Source organism: Emys orbicularis, chromosome 11 (assembly GCF_028017835.1).
Source record: "Emys orbicularis isolate rEmyOrb1 chromosome 11, rEmyOrb1.hap1, whole genome shotgun sequence".
Taxonomy (NCBI): Eukaryota; Metazoa; Chordata; order Testudines; family Emydidae; genus Emys; species Emys orbicularis.
The window spans coordinates 43,398,353-43,420,167 of NC_088693.1; the positions used below are offsets into that span (position 1 = coordinate 43,398,353).

Consider the following 21,815-nt stretch of genomic DNA (forward strand, 5'->3'; position numbering starts at 1 on the left):
TAAGAAATAAAAAAAAAAACTGATTAAAAAACTGATTTTTCTAGGCCAAACTTTGTCTCGTGACTTTTGATCTCTTGAGGGTGGCAATCCTATGTTTGTTTGTTTTTAAACTCTAGAACATTATTTTATCTCACTAAGTTACTAACTTTCATAATATTCAGCGTTTGACGGGTGGGTTGTTCTCTTTAACTAATGCTGTTTACTGTCTAAAGTGTTGTGTATTTTTGCCCTTCCTCTAATCTGCTGCTATTTTCCATTTTGCTTGATGGAAGTGAGCCCACATTACCCTCCCGTGAATTGCGTAGGATTTTTGAGGGTGAAAGTATGGCTGCCCTTAGAGAAAATGGCTCACCCCCCTTCGTTCCAACGGGGAATGAAGGCAATTGGCTGTCAGGGAAGATGGCTGCTCCTTTGAGGTGTCAGATATAGCAGGAAGAAAGGCTGGGGTGAGCACTATTGGAAGGGCTGAGAAGGGAGGTCCTTGGAATCTGGAAGGGCAGGGAAGATGGACTAGGAAACGTGGAGGGGGCGGGGAGGAGGAGGCTCGCTGGACGTAGAACCGAAGTGGGACAGAGCTCCCAGACAGAGGTGGGTAGAGTCCTTCCATCAGGTCGGGGGAGGCCCTCATTTTTGCGTATATGTACTTAAGGGTGACTTGATAGTGCATGGCATATGCAACTCAAGCCCCGTAGGCTGCTTTCCAGGCTCTTGCAGGGATATTCCCTGAGGCAGGGGGCTTGGATTTATGTGTTGCGGCCCTATGTAGATATCAGAGTCATGGGCTGGGGCATGGCGGGCCACGCGCGCTGCGCCTTCTGAACAGGGAACATTCGTCTCTCCGCCCCTCCCCACGCTGTATCTTGTATGTATATCCTCCCCTCCCCCAGCTGTGGCTATTTCATACAGCGTTCTTGTTCGCAGCTTCCTTTCCCCCTCAGGGGTCAGGATCGCCCTGAGCCGCCCTCCCCGGCTTCCTGGCGGGAAGGGGAGGACAGAAGGAGGCGGCCCCGCCACGGCGCGCGAAAGCTCTGCCGAATTCTCTGTTACTGAGCGCACGCGCGGTCTCGAGCCCGCCTCCCCTCTTCTCACGTGACCCCTCCTCTCCTCTCCCTCTCGGCTCCATATTGAATTTGAAACTGAAGGAAACGAGTCTGGTCACAAAATGGAGGTAATCGCCGCCGCGTGGAGGGAGCGGGGCTGCTGTCTGGCCAGACACGAGGGAGGGATAGTGAAGCCGCCTCCCCCCGCGCTGCTTTCGTGCCCGGCCGGGCTCCATGCGGGTGGATTTGGGACGGGAGCGCAGGCAGCTGGGTGTGTCGGGCAGGCTGGCGGCAAAACGGCTCCGCTTCCCCCGAAGGGTTTCCCCCGACCCAGGCGCCTCGGCGTTGCGAAATAGCGCACTGACCGAGGGCGGGGGGAGGGCTGCGCTTCATGCTCCAGCTCCTCAAGCAATAGGGCTGCGGCCGCCATTTTGCCGCCCTCTGAGCACTCTACTCCCCGGGGGTGGGGGAGGGAGGGAGATTGACACTATGGGCCCGACCAGGAAACCGCAATGCTCGTAATAGCCCCCCGCCGGGAGGGTGGGGGTGGAGAGTGAGCCCCGGCCCCCAGTAAAATCTCCACCGCGTGCGTCTAAGGGAGGAGAGTAATTTCCAGCAACCCCCCCTCTCTCGGCATCGACAAACACTCTCCAGTCGGCACCCGAGAAAGGCTGGGACACCCCCCAACCCACAGCTGCAAAATGCCATCCTGCTGCCCTCCTTCCCCCTGTAGAGAAACCGCAAAATGCCATCCTTCTCACTGCACCTCCTGGGGGAGAGACTGCTAAACGTGACACCTCCCCACCTCCAGAACAGGCTGGCAATTGCACCCACAGCAGCACAATCCCCACTGTCCCCAGGGAGAGACAAACGTCTAAAGCCAAAGTCTGTCCCGGCCAACAACCAACATGCAGCTGCCACGACTCTGGGAAGAGAGACAAAGGAAGACTCTCACACGGAATCTGATCCAAAGCCCATTGAAGTCAGACTCCCATTGACTTCAATTGATTTTTGGATCTGGCCTACACTGAGAGTAAGATACAAAGCAAATCCTACCACCACCCATGGAAGATCCTGTAATGCCCCAACTGTTGGAGAGAGCTCTTGCACAGCCGTTCCTTTCTCTGTGATCCATTGGGGAGGGATGTGGGTATCCCTGCTCAGTAGAAACTCACAGCAAGATTCCACCACTCCGTTTCTCAGGTATCCAGGCCTGAAGCGTGTAAAAGCAACTAGAAGAAAGGGAGAACCTGGCTGCCTCCATTAGTAACTGCTACTGCATAAGAGGCAGAGAGGAAACTCCAGACGATAGCATAACAGGTCAGAATAACTTTCTGTGTAAGCAATTGTTTTAGTTGCCTCAGGGATGTTGCACAGTTTGCAAATGGTACGGGAGCTGTCCTACTGACATTTAACAGTGTGGATCGTGATTAATATAGCTTGAAAATCCATGGTGTACCTAATCAAATATTTTCCTGCTCTTCACAAATGATAATGCTGCTTACATTGGGAATGGGTTGTCTGCAACAGTGTAAACCATTTACATTGTTTCTAGCCCAGTTTTAGTTCTGTTTATGAAACTATGTTTTAAAGGAATTCAGATATATTTGCAATATATTATCCTTGTCAGAATTGGCTTAACTACAGCTGTGTTTAAATGCAGTGCCATAACTTTCTGTGAAACACATTGTAGACATAGCACTGCCAAATGTCATGCATGTTGACACTTCTGCATACTGCAAGCCTATCAGGCCTGCCTGCATCCCAGTTGATACCTCATACATTCAACTGGCCTCTAAGCCAGGGGTGCGCAAACTTTTTGGCCGGAGGGCCACGTTGGGGGTTGCAAAACTGTATGGGGGGCTGGGTACGGAAGGCTGTGCCTCCCCAAACAGCCTGGCCCCTGCCCCCTATCCAACCCCTCCCACTTCCTGCCCCATCAAAACTCCTGACCCATCCAACCCCACCCCTCCCTTCCGCTTCTTGTTCCATAACCGCCCTGGGACCCCATCCCCTATCCAACCCCCCCCCTGCTCCCAGTCCCCTGACTGCTCTGATCCCTATCCACACCCCCGCCCCCTGACAGGCTCCCTGGGACTCCCACACCTATCCAGCCCCGCTCCCTGTCCCCTGACTGCCCCCCGGGACCCCTTGCCCTTTATCCAACCCCCCGGCCCCCTTACCATGCCGCTCAGAACAGCATGTCTGGCAGCCGCGCTGCCCGGCTGGAGCCAGACATGCTGCACTCTCCTCAGCAGGTGCATGCAACCCTGCCGCCCAGGGCATGACAGTGGGGAAGGGGCTGGGGGCTAGGCTCCCGAGCGCTCAAAGGCCAGGCAGGACGGTCTGGCCCACCTGCCTTAGTTTGCCCACCTGTGCTCTAAGCTCACAGTAGTAGTTCCTCCTGGGCTCCTGTGTTCATTGTGGCACCAGATTTCAGGCAGTGTCTCCACCCTTCCTGCAGTGCTGGCCTGCATAGAGCCTAGCTGGTGGTGACAACAGCTGCTGATAGGAAAGTGAGGGGATTTAGAACCTTAAAAAGGCACAGTAGTGGTCTAAAAGAGGGAATAGATTGGGGAATCTCCTCCCACACCTCTTAACAACTCCCCCAGGCATGTGCTAGCGTGCATCAAAACCCACCCATGCTCGCGTTTGGCAGCCCCTGACTGCCTCCAATTCGTGGTCCCACCACCTGCCTCCTCCAGCTACCCATAATTCCCTATGTTCTTCAGAAGCAAGGAATAGACTCCTATTTTCTCCAACACCTGCTCTGAGGAATCTTGAGAGAGAAATTGGTGATTTTTACCTCTGAAATGACGTACATGAAGCTGCACAAAACTTAGCATTGAGGTAGACAGTGTTTGAGGACAATAGAGAAGCTCTGATGGTACTTCATAAATGCTCCTATAGAATCATAGAATATCAGGGTTGGAAGGGACCTCAGGAGGTCATCTAGTCCAACCCCCTGCTCAAAGCAGGACCAATTCCCAACTAAATCATCCCAGCCAGGGCTTTGTCAAGCCGGGCCTTAAAAACCTCCAAGGAAGGAGACTCCACCATCTCCCTAGGTAACGCATTCCAGTGCTTCACCACCCTCCTAGTGAAATAGTGTTTCCTAATATCCAACCTAGACCTCCCCCACTGCAACTTGAGACCATTGCTCCTTGTTCTGTCATCTGCCACCATTGAGAACAGCCGAGATCCATCCTCTTTGGAACCCCGCTTCAGGTAGTTGAAGGCTGCTTTCAAATCCCCCCTCATTCTTCTCTTCTGGAGACTAAACAATCCCAGTTCCCTCAGCCTCTCCTCATAAGTCATGCGCTCCAGACCCCTAATCATTTTTGTTGCCCTCCGCTGGACTCTTTCCAATTTTTTCACATCCTTGTAGTGTGGGGCCCAAAACTGGACACAGTACTCCAGATGAGGCCTCACCAATGTCGAATAAAGGGGAACGATCACGTCCCTCGATCTGCTGGCAATGCCCCTACTTATACAGCCCCAAATGCCGTTAGCCTTCTTGGCAACAAGAGCACACTGTTGACTCATATCCAGCTTCTCGTCCACTGTGACCCCTAGGTCCTTTTCTGCAGAACTGCTACCTAGCCATTCGGTCCCTAGTCTGTAGCTGTGCATGGGATTCTTCCGTCCTAAGTGCAGGACTCTGCACTTGTCCTTGTTGAACCTCATCAGGTTTCTTTTGGCCCAATCCTCTAATTTGTCTAGGTCCCTCTGTATCCGATCCCTACCCTCTAGTGTATCTACCACACCTCCTAGTTTAGTGTCATCGGCAAACTTGCTGAGAGTGCAGTCCACACCATCCTCCAGATCATTAATAAAAATATTAAACAAAACCGGCCCCAGGACCGACCCTTGGGGCACTCCACTTGAAACTGGCTGCCAACTAGACATGGAGCCATTGATCACTACCCGTTGAGCCCGACGATCTAGCCAGCTTTCTATCCACCTTACAGTCCATTCATCCAGCCCATACTTCTTTAACTTGGCAGCAAGAATACTGTGGGAGACCATATCAAAAGCTTTGCTAAAGTCAAGGAATAACACATCCACTGCTTTCCCCTCATCCACAGAGCCAGTTATCTCATCATAGAAGGCAATTAGGTTAGTCAGGCACGACTTCCCCTTGGTGAATCCATGCTGACTGTTCCTGATCACTTTCCTCTCCTCTAAGTGTTTCATAATTGATTCCTTGAGGACCTGCTCCATGATTTTTCCAGGGACTGAGGTGAGGCTGACTGGCCTGTAGTTCCCCGGATCCTCCTTCTTCCCTTTTTTAAAGATGGGCACTACATTAGCCTTTTTCCAGTCATCCGGGACCCCCCCGGTCACCATGAGTTTTCAAAAATAATGGCTAATGGCTCTGCAATCTCATCCGCCAACTCCTTTAGCACCCTCGGATGCAGCGCATCCGGCCCCATGGACTTGTGCACGTCCAGTTTTTCTAAATAGTCCCGAACCATTTCTTTCTCCACAGAGGGCTGGTCACCTTCTCCCCATATTGTGCTGCCCAGTGCAGCAGTCTGGGAGCTGACCTTGTTTGTGAAGACAGAGGCAAAAAAATCATTGAGTACATTAGCTTTTTCCACATCCTCGGTCACTAGGTTGCCTCCCTCATTCAGTAAGGGGCCCACACTTTCCTTGACTTTCTTCTTGTTGCTAACATACCTGAAGAAACCCTTCTTGTTACTCTTAACATCTCTTGCTAGCTGCAACTCCAAGTGTGATTTGGCCTTCCTGATTTCACTCCTGCATGTCTGAGCAATATTTTTATACTCCTCCCTGGTCATTTGTCCAATCTTCCATTCTTCCACTTCTTGTAAGAGAAGCTTTTGTTTCTAAACAGGATGTGTTGTTTAAATCACAGCATTTAAATTTGGATTAAAATCTGATCAAATTAAAGTTTGATTTAAATCTTGTCTTGTCTTAGTTTACAGAATAAAAGTTCATTCTCATTTAATGTAGAATCAAAACTTTTATCTAGTCTACACATTTAATGCATGCAATATCTACCTAAAAAGCTAATAGTTCTGTTTGGTAACTTGCACATGTGATGGTCAAGCAGTTACTTGGTTTACTAATTACATTTTTCAAATACCATTGTTGGAATAAACATAGAATTGCTCCTGATTTACTAGATTCTACATTGCTATATTTTGCTGAATATGTTAGAATTAAATCTAAAACCAACATACAGTATTAAAACTATTTTTCCCTTATTGGGGATTCCTATATTGGTAACAAAATGGGATATGGGATAATTTTAGATTATGGATACTTCTTGCCCCATGAAGAACTGTACATCTGACTCTTACTAACTGGGGTCTCTGCCTTCCCCAGGATATTCTTCAGTGGCTGAAATAAAAAAAGTACATTGAAATCACTGATTTATATATATCCTGTAAAAGCTAAGTATATAAAAGCTAAGTTTAGTAAACTGACTGAATTATCACCAGGGCAGAGAGAAACTGTCCTTGTGTTTTCAGCTTATACTTTACTCCCACTTTGGAATACATTTACCAGAATATTTCACAGTTGAATAGATTATATTGTAAATTTCGTATGGTGACTAGAAAGTTTAGATGTTGACTAAATCTGTGTGCAGTTGTTTCCAGCTATTCATTTAGAAGTGTAGAGGAAATTGAGGGCCTAAACTACAGTGTTAACTGAAATAGCCAAGGAGTAGAGGGGACATGCTGCCTTTCACTTGTTAAAGGACAATAATCTAGTACAGGGGTTCTCAAACTTCATTGCACCATGACCCCCTTCTGACAACAAAAATTACTACATGACCTCACGAGGAGGGACAGAAGCCTGAGCTTGCCCAAGCCCCGCTGCTTGGGTTGGGGGGAAATGGGGGAAGCAAAGCCCAAGGGTTTTAGCCCCAGGTGGGGGGCCTGTAACCTGAGCCCCACTACCCAAGGCTGAAGCCTTTGGGCTTCAGCCCTGGGATCCAGCAAATCTAACACCATCCCTGGCGACCCCATTAAGGATCCTGACCCACTTTGGGGTCCTGACCCACAGTTTGAGAACTGCTGATCTAGCACATGAGTTCAGACACTTTTCAATCTTGAAGATTCTTGTTGACTACCTCCCTTATTTGTGACTGCATGTGCCCTTGGTAACTGTAAGCAGTTGCTTACAAGACAGATATTAGAAATGTTATAGGTTTTTAGCTTTAATTAAACTTACAACGGGAAACAAAGATGAGGCAAAACCATCTGACCAGTTGTACTCTACATACAGATCACTAGTGGTCAGCTGACCACAATCTTGGAGTTTCTGAACTAGCAGAAACCCACAGTGGCATTAGAGGATTCTTGCATTAATGTCTAAAGTAAAGCATTAGAGCAATATTTGCTGTTATGGCAATGGTTTTTCCCATGTTATAGTGCTCCAGTCTTGTAGGCTACTTGCTCAGTGAGTAGAACACAAGGGGAAACATACCCAATAAAATAGGGAAATCAGCCTGTTAATAAACAATATTTGTTAAACATTGGAGGCTTTAAAGCAGTGGTAGGCAACCTGTGGCCCGCCAGTGGTTTACCCTGATGGGCTGCAGGTTGCCCACCACTCCTTTAAAGGATATCAGGAACAGAATCTAAGACCAGAAATGAAATTTTATGTAGTAAGATGAATCATATATTGACTGATAGCTATACAACAGCAGTCAGATTTCATGGTGTTTTATAAATCAACTGAAACATTTTTTTCAGACCTCACTTCCCTAACTAGCAATTAGAGTAACTATCTTAAAAATAACCTAAAGGTTAAACACAAAAACCAAATCCCGTTGCAGCACTCTTCCTCTAAGCTTCCATCTACTGGCTTGTAACTTGTTCTACTATTTTTTTTTTATAGAGCTTTGCCCCACTGCCATACCCTGCCCCCCTTAGTAAAGCCACTTGTTTGTTCCAACCCATGGAAAGGCATGCTTCTTTACATATGGGGAAGAAAAAGACCCACAGAGGTAAATACTGACTCGTACTGCTTGTTTCCTAGGTTAAAAGGAGCAACTGAGTTAGTGCATCCTTCCAAAATGTCTGGGATCAAAGAAGAGAGAGATATTGAAGACTACAAGAGGAAAGGAAGAAGATCTTCACAGGTAGTGTTTCCTTTATTTCTTAAGTTCATTCTGGTTCTCCTATATGGGTAGATGAAAGAGTCTTGTCTGTCTGAATGTTTCTATGCCAGGTATGTAACAACACTTCACCATTCATCCCTGCTGGGCTCTATTAACAACTTGTTCAAACACTCCCATCCCTTGCATTACAAAAACCGAAACAAAACAGGGTCCGAGCAACAAACTTGTTTGCTAAAATGTTATGTATAGTTTATTACTTCTACAGGACAGACTCTGAGAATGAGATAAAATCTGTACTTCTATTCTGTTACTATAACAAAAATTTATCTTACAAATGTCCTCAAAGTTGCTAATTTTCACTGATTGAGGTGTTTTCTGCTTTACTGCTGATGTTCAGAAGCATCAGCAGTAAATTAATGAATTCTTGATCTTATTCAGAATTCCTTCCATTTTTCTAAATGAGAGGGAAGACAGGCTATCTGTAACTAAAATGAACAACAATTCCTTACAACCTCTGAGAATGGAAGTGAGACTATACCTCGTAAAAGTGATAACTTCCCTATCAGGTCCCTCGGCATTTTTAGTCCTGAGAAAAGACTTGGTTTTTGTAACCTTTCCTTGTAGGTCAGGTTTTCTAAACCTTTTATCACTTCTGTTCCTCTCCTTTGGACTTGCTCCAATTTACCTGCATCTTTCCTAAAATGTAGTACCCAGAACTGGACCCAGTACTCCAGCTGAAGCCTCACCAATGCCAAGTAGAGTTGGAATATTACTTCCTGTGTCTTACGTACAACACTCCTGTTACTACACCCAAGAATACTAGCCTTTTTAAACTTCTTCATATTGTCTCATTCAATTTGATCTATTATACCCCCCAGATCCTTTTCTGCAGTACTACCACCGTCCATTTGTTCCACATTTTGTAGTTGTGCATAAGGATATTTTGTATCAAAAGTGGTCCTTAAACCTTTAAAAACAATGCCATAACTATTACTTTTTTGCATCTTTGGATAGAATGTAACATCAGTCGCTCAGTCTCTGAACCCACAAGCAAAAAATGAGTTAAATGGTCATTTTAGGGCTGCAGATTTCATGGTGGTGAAAATGTTATGGATGTGGTTTCTCTGACTTCCATGCAGGAAGGCTTTAGGTGGGTTGGCCTGCCAGCCTGGTGAAGAGGGGAGGCCCTGAGGATGGGGTATGTCCCTCAGTGGTGGCTCCTATGGGGTAGGGCCTGGTTCTCCATTCAGGGCTTTGCAACATGGGCAAAGGGTCTCGGTGCCCCCATGACTGAGAAGTGACCAGGCCAAACCTGAGTGCTGATTGCAATATCCAGAACAGGGAGCCAGGCTAAATCCTACAGGATGTAGGAGCTGCCATTGGGATGAATGTAGGGCAGGCTTGCTCTTCAGCCTCCATCCCCTTCCTTACTGGGCCAAGATTAGAGTTGCTGTGCAGAGGATAATGATTCTGTTGTGGATGTTAGTGCTTCCTCACAGGGTGAGGAGGAGAACATGACAGAGGAAAGGCTGTAGATGCTGGCCTATGATTTTAGCAAGATACTATGTTAAAGTATTGTATAAAAAATCACAACCTATGGCTTTTACTAAAGTTACCATGACTGCTGATTTTCTTGATTAAAAATGTCATGACAAATCTGCAGCCAGTTTTCCAGAGAACAATTGTCTCCACCAAACACTGTCACTAACTGTCAGTCTTATTTTTGGTCTCTGAAAATACTTGGGGATTGAATAGGCTTGGAGATTGAGCTGCCATATCTTATTCTTAGCTAGGGTTGGTCCCTGCAGATCAGTTGGTATACACTGACAGTGCCAATACAAGCTTCTCCACAGTTCCTATCTGCATGTCTTTTTTTTTTTTTTTTTTTTCCCTGCTGATAAAGGATATTGATATCTCGGGCTGTGAAAACAGCACCTGTAAGTAATCTGGGAAAACACTGTAATCTAAGTGTTCCTCAGAAGCTGTTGTGCTATAAATATGAAACAAGTGAACTGGTGTTGGAGCTGCTTCCCAAAACATAATTTGCTGTTGCACTTAAGTGCTTTTTAGTCTTCCGTGGCTAACTTTGTGTCTCTGGACAAAGCGTAGGATTCTCATGGGCTTGCAGAGGGGGTTTTGGCAGCGGTTTCCACATGTAGGTGGAAATGCTAGGATCTGGGGGTGCCTGTACAAGGGAAGGACAGAGACTTAAGGAAGCAGCGCGTTCGCACCCGGCCATGTCTTGTATTTCGCCCCTCCCTTATGCGCTCCTGTTGTGGCTGCTTAGTACAACAAGCCTGGGGTCTCCAAACAGAAAATGTTGGTCTTGCATATGGTGCCAGAGACGCTGCTCCCACAGGAGAAAGAGAGACAGGCCCTCTCCCTCCTCCCCTTGCCAGTAAGCGACAGCTGGGTGCGCGCGCTGGTTTCAAGCCCGCCTTCCTCCTATCACGTGATCCCGCTTTCCTCTCTGCTCCATATTGAGGCGAGGGTGAACGCGGCGACTCGTGTCCGGTCACAAAATGGAGGTAACCGCCGCCGCGTTAGCGCTGCGCCGGGGGAGCGCGGCAGCTGGCCTAGACTGCCGGGAGGGGAGGGGGGGCGGCTGGCGGCGGAGCGTGCCGCCTGGGCCGGGTCGGAGCAGAAACTGGCCGCTCCCGTTCCGGAATTCGCCCCCTGAATAGGCGTCTCGGCGCCGCGAAATGGCGCGCAGGCCCGCAGTGTGGGCTCGGGGGAGGCTGCCCTTCCTCTATGCAAGGGGCTGCGAGCGCTTGTGCTGCGTTTCCTCTCCATTGCAACCATGGGGAATGGAACAGGCTGAAAGTAGCTGACAGGATATAATATTCAGCATAATCCTGGAGACTAACACCACAGTCCATCTCACACACGCATGAGGGACAATTCTGATCCCATCCCCAGGAAACTAACATCTAGAAAACCCCAGCCATCCGTCCCCAGAGAGAATGAAATCCTTAACGAGTTAGCCCTGTTTCCCAAGCGACAAACTCCCAGAAAAAAACATCTTCCTGGAGAGCTTCTCTAAAATAGAAACATCCCCCTTTCAGAACTCTCATGCAAAAAAAAAAAAAAAGAGAGAGAAAATCGCTACGAGGAGAGTGCAGTACCCAGCAAAATACCTCCTGCCTCAGGGAGAAACTAATGCACCAAGATCTATTCCTTCTTGCCCAATGAGAATACAATACACAAGAAATCCCAAGGAAAGACTGCAGTTTGTGCAGGAACCAGGGGGAGAAAATGACACAGCAGAATTCCCCTTCCACCAGGAATGACTCTTCAGTTGTTCTCCAGACATATTCCTGGAGCATAGAGAAGACCTGATTTTCTCTTATTTGTATATTTATATTAAAATGGCAGGCCTGATACATGTTGAAAAACAAAAGGGACCAGGTCCACTTTTTCTCTTTGTAGGTCCCTTTTAACAAAGGAACCCAGCTCAGTGTTTCTGTTAGCAGTCTGAACTGCCAAACAAAATTCATGTTGAGAGAGCTTTTCTTCACACTTCCTTTTGCTCCATTACTGTGAGCAGGCAAGTTTGAAATATTCAAGACCTTTACTTATTATTTCTGTAAATTCAGTGCCTGCTAAGACTAAAACAGACAGGCACAGCAGGGAAAGGAGTGTGTGTACATATGCAATCAAAAACAAAGTTGGCTAATGTAAATGTAAAAAACATGTTGTAGGTTAAATACTGACTCTTTAGCATATGTCATGTAAAATTATGAATGCTGCTGATTGCATTATATTGCAGTTAGTATCAAGCAATAATTACACCATGACTAAACTTGAACCTTTAAAAATTTTAAATACAAATGTAACTACAGTATTTGGAGTAAAGGTACTCAAATATTTTCAGAGTCTGGACCATTTAAAGTATTTCATGACCCATGTCTCCCACTTGCAGTCACAGGACCCCTGAAACCCCCCTCTCTACTTAACCATTACATAGTATTTGTATGGTAACTAAGTCGGTTGTTTAAAATATAAAACTAATATGAGGGGGGGAAATGCTTTTGGCTATCTGTAGAGTTTCTCATCTGAAAATGAGAGCCAGCTCTTCATGAATCACCAGCCATTGGTCTTTGCACTATAGTTTGGAACCCACTTAATTGAATATTTCCCAGAAGTGGTACAAAATTCAGCCTTAAGCCTTTGTTTGCTAAGCACTCTTGAACAAATAACTTATAAATATGTTGTCCTTCAAAGCAGCCATATTGCATTCACTCAAAGGGAAATACATTTTTTTCTGAAAAAAGCCAAATGATCTTCCCGAACCTGAGAGCAGGACTGGAATGCTCCACTTGCAGATTGGAGTGGGAGATCACATCTGTCTGAGGCCAGGGTTACTTGATCCATATAGTTGTATCTACAATCAGCCATCCTTCAGCTTGCCCTGTGTCTGCCCCACATTAGCCTGTTGGGAGCAGATGCAGTGATCCCTCATGCACATCCCCACTGTAGGGCTTTAATTGTGCACAGGGCCTTGTGCCAGCACTCCACTCTGGAGTGTGTTTCCTATTTCTTATTTTGTGACTATGCTTTCATAAACGTTAAAATATTCTTCTACTGCTTTTCCCACATGAGCTGTTGTATGAGTTGCCCAGTAGTCTTAAAGAGATGTAATCAACTTGAAACAGTCTTTAATTTTTAACCTGCTGTGTAACTTAGTAAAACCTGTGGTTACAACAATTGGTAAGTTTGCCGAAAAAATGTTGTACATTGTCAGCACTTTGTCAGTTATCTCCTTCATTGCTTAAGTCACTTGAAACTAATAGGAAGGAGAGAGAACCCCTTATGTCTTTAAACTTTAAAAACAAAATTCAAAATATACTGTTAAAGCAGTGGTTCTCAAAGGTTTGTACTGGTGACCCCTTTCACACAGCAAGCCTCTGAGTGCGACTCTCCCTTATAAATTAAAAACACTTTTTATATTTAACACTATTTTAAATGCTGGAGGCAAAGCAGTGGAGGCTGACAGCTCGCGACCCCCCCCCCCCCCCATGTAATAACCTCGCGACCCCCTGAGGGGTCCCGACCCCCAGTTTGAGAACCCCCTGGGTTAAAGAATTCCCTGAGAAGCTGCACTCTGGAAAACTAAACTGTGCATTTAATTTTAATAGCTCACATTAAAATTTAGCTCAACTAAACTAGAAACAAGCTTTTTCCTTACTTTTGCTTTCCAATACAGTAGTTGTTCCTCCAGCTTTAACCTTGTTTCATGGGCCCAGCTCAAGAAAGTATCTTGGGGCCCTTTTTTCACAGCACTGTTGTGAGACTAGTGTTTCAAGATGCTTTACATTGTGTCCTTTTAGAAAAAATGTTTGTTGAATGAAGACATAAAATAAGCTTACACTTAATTCAGATTTCCAAAAATGTCTTAAATTTGATCTACTTGCTATAAGAAAGCTTTTACAACATTGTTTGCCTCTGTACAGGGGCCGAGATGCTCAAAAAGTGACTGATTTTGTATATCTTAGTTTTTGGTTGCTTATCTTGAAAGATCCCATCCTCTGAAAATTGGGCCCCTTTATAGTGTGGGCTCCCAAAGTCACTGGTCACTTAAATCTAGCAAAACAGCATGTTCTCAGACCACTGAGACTCTGGTCTTCAGTTCCTTGATGGTGCCCTTTGGCTTGGTGTCTTGCTTTATTTTTAACCAGTTAACCAGAAGTTATTTGCCAATATATAGTGGTGGCTCACTTATAATGAAATCCATAGGATATAGTTCCTGAGACTTGCAGATCAAATAGCATTAACATGCCATAGATATTTGGATACACTTTAAAAATAAACTGTTTGATACTCTTGTATCTAGCTATAGGTATGACCAAACTTGTAATATTCAAATTCAAAACCAAGTTCTAGCCTGCTAAACAAAACCACACATCACTAAAGAAGCTAACTAATGGAATTACTTAAACCTATTCTTCTTCACTAAATGTTAAACGTTTTTTATTGTTGTGAACAAAACTTATTTAAATATTTATATTATGAAAAAAAACTCAGAAGAATTGTTAGTAATGCTACCAAACTTGTTAACTTGACAGGACACAAGTGTTTGGTGTAGCTTGCTGAGAAAATGTCTTGTTTTTGCAGGGCCATGACCCGAAGGAGCCAGAACAGTTGAGAAAACTGTTCATTGGAGGCCTGAGCTTTGAAACAACAGATGATAGCTTAAGAGAACATTTTGAAAAATGGGGCACGCTCACAGACTGTGTGGTAAGTTGTCATAATTCAAAAAATGTTTCTGAAACAACGTAAATATCTAAATGTAGTAAGATGATAGCATGTCTCTTATGCTCTTGTAGGTGATGAGAGACCCACAAACAAAACGTTCCAGAGGCTTTGGCTTTGTGACATACTCTTGTGTGGAAGAGGTAGATGCTGCAATGAGTGCTCGACCACATAAGGTTGATGGGCGTGTGGTCGAGCCCAAGAGAGCAGTTTCTAGAGAAGTAAGTCATAACTTAATTTGTACTGAGTATATTAAGAAGTCATGAGAAATATAAAGTACTAAATATAATTTCTGGCCTTCTAGGATTCTGTAAAGCCTGGAGCACACTTAACAGTAAAGAAAATATTTGTTGGTGGAATTAAAGAAGATACAGAAGAATATAATTTAAGAGACTACTTTGAAAAATATGGCAAGATTGAAACCATAGAAGTCATGGAAGACAGGCAGAGTGGAAAGAAAAGAGGATTTGCTTTTGTAACTTTTGATGATCATGATACAGTTGATAAAATTGTTGGTATGTGACTGTTATAGAATGTGAAATTACTTGAAATAGTATAACTGATTTTACACAGACCTGAACCATGCATGGAATGTGTTATTAGTAAGCAAATAGTTGACTGAAAGCATGCTACAAGAAATATTGCATGTAGTATAATCTTTGCTTTTAACCTGTGCTTACGCTTTTACTAAAGCTTCGTGTAGCTCATGTTCTAGTGAACAGTGAAAACGAGAAACTATTTCAAAATTGTTTATTTTCTAGTTCAGAAATATCATACTATAAATGGACATAATTGTGAAGTGAAAAAAGCACTTTCCAAGCAAGAGATGCAGACTGCTAGCTCACAGAGAGGTAAGTTTGAGGTGGTGCATAATGGGATATTTTTACATAGATTAGTTTGCATTTCATTTAATATATGTAAAATGTCTTGTAGGTCGTGGGGGTGGCTCAGGCAACTTCATGGGTCGTGGAAGTTTTGGAGGAGGAGGAGGTGGTGGTGGTGGAAATTTCAGCCGAGGAGGAAACTTTGGTGGCAGAGGTAGATGATTGAGTCTCTTTCATATTTCATCAAAATGAGATGTTGGCTCAACCAGACTTGTATTTGTTCATGAAAACCTCTTTTCTTTGGTCCAGGAGGCTATGGTGGCGGTAGCGGTGGTGGTGGGAGAAGTGGAAGCTTTGGGAGTGGTGATGGATATAATGGATTTGGCGATGGTAAGCATATCCTAATACCACTTGGTCAGAACTGGCTTTGGACTTTGGAAAGTGAGGTTATTTTGGCAGTAATTATTTACTTGGATATTATGCAACATGAGTTGAATGACTTCCTTTTGATATATATATATTTTTTTTCAGCGCAGTTGCATCTTCCCTAGATGAGCAAGTCGGTTAAAATGAAACTGATCCAAGTGTAAACTGAGCCTTAAACACATCTACATTTAAGTAAATGATAGTCAAATAATTCATTGAGTGAAAACAGTTAAATGAAAGCTAACTTTTTCCAGTCCCTATGGCTGAAACCTCAAGGGTCAGATATGACATGAAAGTTGACTTAATATCTGAGGTTCCTATGTAAAAGATTTCATAAACTTGTAATCTTAGCAGACTTGGGTTTGGATAAGCATCCAAACCTGTGTCTGGACAGAACTTCTGGAAGTTTCCCATCAGCGAGATGTGTAAGTGGCACTTCTGCCTTTGAAAACAATAGAGGAAATAGAACAGTAGACTATTTTAGACCTGATCTTCCAAACACATGTGAAGTAGTCACATTGAGTTCACTGGTCTACTCTTGTGTGTAAAGTTACTCCCCAAAGAAATGTTTGCATGATTGGTCCCTTGCACAGTATGTTGATTTGAATCTTTTTCAGTATGCCTTTTTTATCTATATAAAGCAAGAACACCTGGCAGTGATGCAAATATAATTAAAGCTACTTTATTGCTTTTGGTACAGACACATAGACTAATGTGTTGTGACTTACCTAGCTATTAATTTATCAAAGAGTATTCTTGTAGCTGAAGAAAACTTAGCATTTCAGTTGCAGCATACTTATTCTACTTAAATCTATACCTAATTTTTTTGGTACACTGACTAATCTTTCTTTTTTAGGTGGGAACTATGGAGGTGGCCCTGGTTACAGTAGTAGAGGGGGTTACGGTGGTGGTGGAGGAGGACCAGGATACGGAAACCCAGGTGGTGGATATGGTGGCGGCGGTGGTGGTGGTGGAGGAGGAGGAGGAGGTGGTGGATACGATGGTTACAACGAAGGAGGAAATTTTGGTGGCGGTAAGTAGTAGTTGCAGATCTTTAAAATGTAGCCTATAGCTCGCAAATCTAAACTACATAGAACCTAAAATTACGGGATATAGTAATGATTCTAGAAATGACAGAGGTTAGGGTTTGGCCCCAAATATAATCAACATAAGGATATTGCAGAGCGGGTAAACTAACTTTCCTTATGTTTATACTTAATTGTACAGTCTTCTATTGCTCAGGAATTTTTTATAAAGAGCAATGACCATAATTTTTTGGGGGGAGGGGGGGAGTAGCAGATAGAGGAGAGACTTTCTTCTGATGTCTTGAGCGAGGAGGAGTAGAGAATTCCCAGGACTATGCCCAACTTAATATATCAAAATTCTGTAACGTGGCATGAAGGTATTTAGTTTAATCTTTCATAACCTGCAGACTACTGCTATTTTGGCCAGAAAGTAAGATACAAAACTTCCCTTCCTCCATCCTGTGACCTCAGCAAGGTTTGAACATCAAAGTCTGTATAAGACATTTAAATACTAACACTTAAGTATTTCAGTTTATTGCATTTTCTTTCATTAGGAAATGAGTGCAAAATTACTAATTAGACTGCAAAAGTCAGGAAATTAGTCATTACCACTGTCTTGATATGTAAACTATATTTGACAATTAAGCTTATTAGCCTCAAACCACCAATATAAGTATTAGTTAACCTATATGTAATCCCTTTATTATTAGCAAAAGGTTGCTTTCCTAACAAGTCCCTGTGTGTTATGAATGGGTAAAGAAGGGAGGGGCATTTTTGAAAAGTTGAAATATCACCAATGTCTATACATGCAGCTTTCAATGAGGACACTCCGTGTTTTTGGTTGCATAATGGTGTATTAGAATAAAGACCAGGTCTACACTACACATTCTTGCTAGTATAGCTGTATTGGTCAGGAGGGTGATACCTGATCAACATAGCTGTGCTGGTAAAAATCCTTACTGTAGGATGCAGGTACACTGGCAAAACTGTGCTTTTGCCAAATGTAGCGTACATCCCTTGGTGTCTGGAATAAGAGATGCCAACAAAAGCAGTTGTGAAGGTACGAGCTGAACTCATACTAGGAGCACTCTGCCATTGTAATATACCCCTACAAAGCCCACCTAGGGCTTGCCTATGGGGGTGTGAGTTGCAGTATGCACTAAACCAGGGGTCTGCAACCTTTCAGAAGTGGTGTGCTGAGTCTTCATTTATTCCCTCTAATATAAGGTTTCGCATGCCAGTAATATATTTTAATGTTTTTTTAGAAGTTCTTTTTCGATAAGTCTGATATATAACTAAACTATTATTGTATATAAAGTAAACAAGGTTTTTAAAATGTTTAAGAAGCTTCATTTAAAATTAAATTAAAATGCAGAGTCCCCCGGACCGGTGGCCTGGGCAGTGTGAGTGCCACTGAAAATCAGCTCGCGTGCCATAGGTTGCCTACCCCTGCACTAAACCATTGTACTGTAAATACCCTGCTAGCATGAGCATAAAAGCTACCTAGTTCACATTAATATACTCCTGGCAGTGCATGCCACAACTCACTCCTGTAGCCTGCCCTGGGGGCTGTGTAGACCTGGCCAAAGGATGAGTCTGTTTTGAAAGGTAAGGAAGTCCCTGTCAACATAACCAAAATGTCTCTTTCCACTAAGTTCAATCAAGTTGATTGGAAACCCTTCCAAACACCAATATAGACAATTGTAATGTATTTTATATCTTACGAGCTTATCTGGCTTGATTGGAAAACTTTTTGCTCATGTTGATGGGGTTTATGGGGCTTTTATACTCTCGGGCATTGCAGTGATTAATAGGATTAGCTCACTGATTAACAAATTGGCTTTTCAGTTGATTTAATTAAGCCAGTGGAGCCCCTTTGGAGGAAACTTTCTTAAATCAGTGTAGAAATGGCTAATATAAATTTAGCTAAACTTGGTGATATTAGTTCAGCCACTCCTACACTGACTTAAGAGCCCTACAAAGGCATTGCACTACTTAAACCAGATAGGTGTAACTAATTTGTTTTTTAAATCAGTGCACTTTCTATATATAGACCTGGCCAAAGGCCCCAGTTAAGCACATTCTTAAGTACAGGGCTAATCAAGCCATTAATGGTTTAACTGGCCTTTTTGGATATAGAATGAGGAGTGGGGCCTGAATTGATAGTTTGCTTTTCCTATAAAGGGGGGGGGAGGGGGGAAAGCTCTCTGCAGTTTTCCTGGATAACTTTTCTCTTCCAAGACTGGTTGGTAGCTAGTTAGCGGCTATCAAGGACTTGAAAAGGGTTCATCTTGTTTAACTGTTATCTCTAACTGTAGAACCTTCATCTAGCGATGCTTTTCGGCAACTAATATAGCAGTATTTGTGGGTTCGCACTATAAGTTCTGCCTTAAAGAGATACTGAATTACAGGTGGAAAGCTGTTAATTTGGGTAATTATGGTTAGGGTGCCTCAGTAGAAAAACTGACTTTCTGCCTTAATGGAGGTAGAAATAGGAGTGACATAATGGTGTGGATGCTTGGTCAAAGACAAGGTAGTACATGTTCTCTTCCCCAAGATGGTGTTAAAAGTTGGACTGGCATGGGTTAGCGTGAGGCTGTGGCAAGCCATATGACCAGAATTTTGTAAAACTTGATTATAAACACTAATTTGTCCACATTGCTCTCCCTCATAAGAAAGTTAAGACCCATTTCTTACTTCCCCCTAAATCAGAAGTGATGTTTCACGTTTTTCTTTTGTGGGTGGGGAGTGGAGAGAACTTCTATGTTGAGGGCTACATTAACAATACCAGTTTTGAGTTTGCCTTTCACTTCTGTGGCTTAAGTATACAACCTGAGGCCAATCAGTGGGGTTCTTCAGGTTTTTGTTTTTGAAGCTGTTTTAGGTGGTAAATTTGGGATGATTAAAAATAAATTTTGTTTCAGGTAACTATGGTGGCAGTGGAAACTATAATGATTTTGGCAATTATAGTGGACAACAGCAGTCAAACTATGGACCCATGAAAGGAGGTGGCAGTTTTGGTGGCAGAAGCTCAGGCAGTCCCTATGGTGGTAAATATAACTCTTTGAGCAAAAAATTTTAAACGCTTGCAAAGAAATTTTACGTAAATATATATGTTACTTGTAGGTGGTTATGGATCTGGAGGTGGCAGTGGTGGCTATGGTGGCCGAAGATTCTAAACTGAACCAGAAAAAGGGTGGGTATATTATACATATAGATGACAATGATGATGAAGAATATACAGCTGTTCACTGAGTAATAATTTTCTTATCCTGTATTCAACAGGCTACAGTTCTTAGCAGGAGAGAGAGAGCGAGGAGTTGTCAGGAAAGCTGCAGGTTACTTTGAGACAGTCGTCCCAAATGCATTAGAGGAACTGTAAAATCTGCCACAGAAGGAACGATGATCCATAGTCAGAAAAGTTACTGCAGCTTAAACAGAAAACCCTTCTTGTTCAGGACTGCCATAGCCACAGTTTGCAAAAAGTGCAGCTATTGATTAATGCAATGTAGTGTCAATTAGATGTACATTCCTGAGGTCTTCTATCTGTTGTAGCTTTGTCTTTCTTTTTTTTTTTTCTTTTTTTTTTTTTCATTACATCAGGTATATTGCCCTGTAAATTGTGGTAGTGGTACCAGGAATAAAAAACAATTAAGGAATTTTTAACTTTTCAATATTTGTGTAGTTCAGTTTTTCCACATTTAGTTCAGACTTTAACAAAAATAAAGAAATGTAGTTTAGGGTGTTTCTTGTTAATAGAGAAGATTGATGCATTTCTCAATTACCATTTTGTGTTAACTTCAACTGTAGAAACACCTGATTTGCAGTCTTAAGGGGTCTAGTCTCAATGCATATATGTAACTCCCATTGACATGAGTTTTTTATATGCGCAAATAGAGAGAACATATGTTGCATTATAGGATTGAGTTATTTAAACTAGTGTTTGTGAATGATAGAATTAAGCTTACTTTCAAATGAAAATTTCAAATTACTTTTTGGTTTGTGCATATTTTTTAATTTGTAGTTCTGTATTAGTGCTGGCTCTGCAAGAAAATAAGGCATGATAAATATTTTAACAAGACTTTCTTTAGCTACATAAAAACTGCCTCCAGTCTCATTTTGAGATATGTAGGGGATACCTGCAGTCTCTTGTTCAAGTTCTGGGTGAAGAGGAGATGGACTTGCTTTTACCTTTTTCAAATTCTTGTAAAGCTCAAAAGGGTGAAACTCAAGTGCTTATTACCTTAGGGTATGAAGTTAGATATTTTTTGGATGAAATTGTGCTTTGAAGAGAGCAGCCATGATGTCTTTCTCTTGAATTAACTATTTCATTTGAAAGTGCTGTTGTAGTGAGAGAATAGGTATATGTTGTAAAACCATTTAATGGCTATATGCTTCCTTGTATACACCCTAGGCATTTTTTCTGGACACATCCTTCTGACTTGGAACAAAGAGTAGCACAGGTATAATCCCTGACAGTCTCAGGTAATTCATTAAAAAGCCTCATGATGATGGGCAAACTGTCATAGTTCAAGTATTTTACTTCTGAAGATATGGGTTCAAGTAAGGGATTTAGGGCTATTTAAAAATAAACTTGGTCATATTTTAGTGGCAGGAAATCTTTTTAGTTCCATTGTTTGGGCTAGATTTGATACCAGCGTCAGTTTGCTTAAGAGACGCCCATAATCAATTCAGATATGATACACTGGATGGTGGCAGTGTATCAAAGTGGAATACAAGCAGAATAACTGGGTAGGTGACAGTAATGCTGAAAAGGATCTGGGGGTTATAGTGGATCACAAATGAGTCAACAATGATGAATTTGCAATCAGGGCTAATGTTCTGGGGTGTATTAACAGGAGTGTCTCCATGTAGGATATGGGGGAGGGGGGTGTTGTCCCTCTGCTTGGCACTGGTAAGCCTCAGCTAGAGCATTTTGTCTAGTTCTGGGTGCCACACTTCAAGAAAGATGTGGATAAATTGGAGAATTAAGAGGAGAGCAACAAATAAAAGGCTTAGAAAACCTGACATGAGGAAAGGCTAAAAAAACTGGGCATATTTAGTCTTGGGACAAGAACATGAAGGGGGGACCTGATAAGTCTTCAGCAATGTTAAGGGTTTTTACAAAAAGGATGGTAACCAATTGTTC

General features: G+C 43.1%; 1 protein-coding gene across 1 annotated transcript; it reads left to right on the plus strand.

Annotated features, from left to right (window-relative positions):
* The first annotated feature begins 1,073 nt into the window (after nucleotides 1–1,073).
* HNRNPA3 (heterogeneous nuclear ribonucleoprotein A3) lies at nucleotides 1,074–21,492 on the plus strand. Its single transcript, XM_065412874.1, has 12 exons — nucleotides 1,074–1,168; nucleotides 8,058–8,160; nucleotides 14,254–14,376; nucleotides 14,466–14,612; nucleotides 14,696–14,906; nucleotides 15,153–15,242; nucleotides 15,325–15,429; nucleotides 15,525–15,605; nucleotides 16,498–16,674; nucleotides 19,591–19,716; nucleotides 19,793–19,862; nucleotides 19,952–21,492. Exons 2-11 carry the CDS (start codon nucleotides 8,095–8,097, stop codon nucleotides 19,843–19,845), a joined length of 1,179 nt encoding a protein of 392 aa, XP_065268946.1. The 5' UTR covers nucleotides 1,074–1,168; nucleotides 8,058–8,094; the 3' UTR covers nucleotides 19,846–19,862; nucleotides 19,952–21,492.
* The last annotated feature ends 323 nt before the right edge of the window (nucleotides 21,493–21,815 follow it).

Bases quoted from the DNA above. Each gene is read 5' to 3' on its own strand.
- HNRNPA3 (XM_065412874.1), top strand. From the start codon at position 8,095: ATGTCTGGGATCAAAGAAGAGAGAGATATTGAAGACTACAAGAGGAAA. The intron at 8,161-14,253 runs GTAGTGTTTCCT...TTGTTTTTGCAG, and splicing joins AAGGAAGAAGATCTTCACAG to GGCCATGACCCGAAGGAGCC. The intron at 16,675-19,590 runs GTAAGTAGTAGT...ATTTTGTTTCAG, and splicing joins AGGAGGAAATTTTGGTGGCG to GTAACTATGGTGGCAGTGGA.